The sequence below is a fragment of the Corvus brachyrhynchos genome, unplaced genomic scaffold, assembly GCF_000691975.1.
Source record: "Corvus brachyrhynchos isolate BGI_N302 unplaced genomic scaffold, ASM69197v1 scaffold148, whole genome shotgun sequence".
NCBI classification, from domain to species: Eukaryota; Metazoa; Chordata; class Aves; order Passeriformes; family Corvidae; genus Corvus; species Corvus brachyrhynchos.
In genome coordinates, this window is record NW_008239785.1 from 2,625,574 (window position 1) to 2,626,958 (window position 1,385).

Sequence of the window (1,385 nt, forward strand, 5' to 3'; positions counted from 1 at the left end):
CGTGTTACCCTTCCGGGTCCTCCTGGCAGCCGCTGGGGGTCCTCCACCACCGCCTTCCCACCCCCGTCCCAGGATGTCCCCTCCAGGATAACCCACCCAGGAGCTTGAGGGATCCTCCGGGACCCCGCTTTCACCATTCTCCCCGCGGGATCCCCTGCCCAGGACCATGGGGTTCAGAGCAAGACCTGCTGCAGCCCCCCCCTGCAGACCACCTCCTCACTCGCTTCACGGGGGATTGATTCCCTTCCCAACCACCTCTCCGAGAGGCTGAAGCCTTTTTTCTACAACCCCGTCAAACAACTTCCCGTTCCCAGAGAGCGATGTTTTGGTGGCAGAGATGGTTCAGAACAGCAGGAGCTTCCTGCTCCTTCCGAGCTCCTTTGGCTCAGCGGGGAACTCCCCACTCAGTCCTAAATCAAACCTACAGCTAATTACTGTGAGGCCGAGGAGCGTGGGAGCAGGTCAGCTGAATTCCCTGGCAGGCAAGAAAACTTCCTGAAGCCTCTCCTATCCTTGACGTGGTTACCACGCCCTCGGAGCCCAACCAGCAGCACCTGGCACCGAGCTGGGGGGGTCAGGCACAACAGTCAGTGGGAAGACTGACCCTGGGTGTCAATAAATAGCCAGGAAGTTTAATTCTGTGCCAAGCTGAGCGTGCAGTGGAGGCTCTGGGGTGTTAAAGAGAACACTCGAGTGCTCCATCTGTGGGCTGAAGCAGCCGTAGCTGTCCCCTGCCTCCCGTGGGGATGCTCCAAGGGATGCCGCGGGGTCTGAGCCCACTTTCCCCACCCCCAGGCCCTGCAGCTGGGGACGGTGCTGGTGGGATCCCCCACGCAGGACGGGACCATCTCCATCGTCACCACCTCGGCGGAGGCGGACGAGCCCCTCAGGGTGCAGTTCCCGGCTCCCCGTCCTGGCAGCTCCCTGAGCCCGGGGCTGCCTCGCTGGGCCAACTACGTCAAGGGAGTCATCCAGCACTACCGGGGTAAGGCCGGGCTGAGGGGCGGTCAGAGCCCCCTTGCTCGGGACTGGTGTTCAGACCCGGCTTTGGGAGCGCTCCAGGGGCTCTCCCAGTGCCGGTGCAATCCTGCAGCTCCGCCGGGACCAGGCTCCAGCAAAGTCCGTCTCAGCTCCAAAGGTCCCTGTGCTTGGGGGGCTGCCGGGTCCTGCTCTGCTGTGGGTTAGCCTGTGTTCTGAAATGTTGGACAGGGGCTCCTTGTGTCATTCCCCGTGAGCTGTGCGGCACACGCAGCCCTGCAGGGGCTCACGGCCCCTCCTCCCTTCTCTTCCCGCAGCTGGTCCCGTGCCGGGCTTCAGCGCCGTCATAGCCAGTGACATCCCCCTGGGCGGGGGTCTCTCCAGCTCGGCCGCTCTGGAAGTGGCTA

The 1,385-nt window shown here is 63.5% G+C and overlaps 1 protein-coding gene across 1 annotated transcript in view; it reads left to right on the forward strand.

Annotated features, from left to right (window-relative positions):
- The first annotated feature begins 337 nt into the window (after positions 1–337).
- The window catches only part of GALK1 (galactokinase 1), a 3,911-nt gene continuing 2,863 nt past the window's right edge, over positions 338–1,385 (forward strand). The window contains exons 1-2 of the mRNA XM_017743180.1: positions 338–461; positions 776–985. Coding sequence (XP_017598669.1) covers positions 338–461; positions 776–985 — 334 coding nt within the window. The remainder of the gene's footprint in view (positions 462–775; positions 986–1,385) is intronic.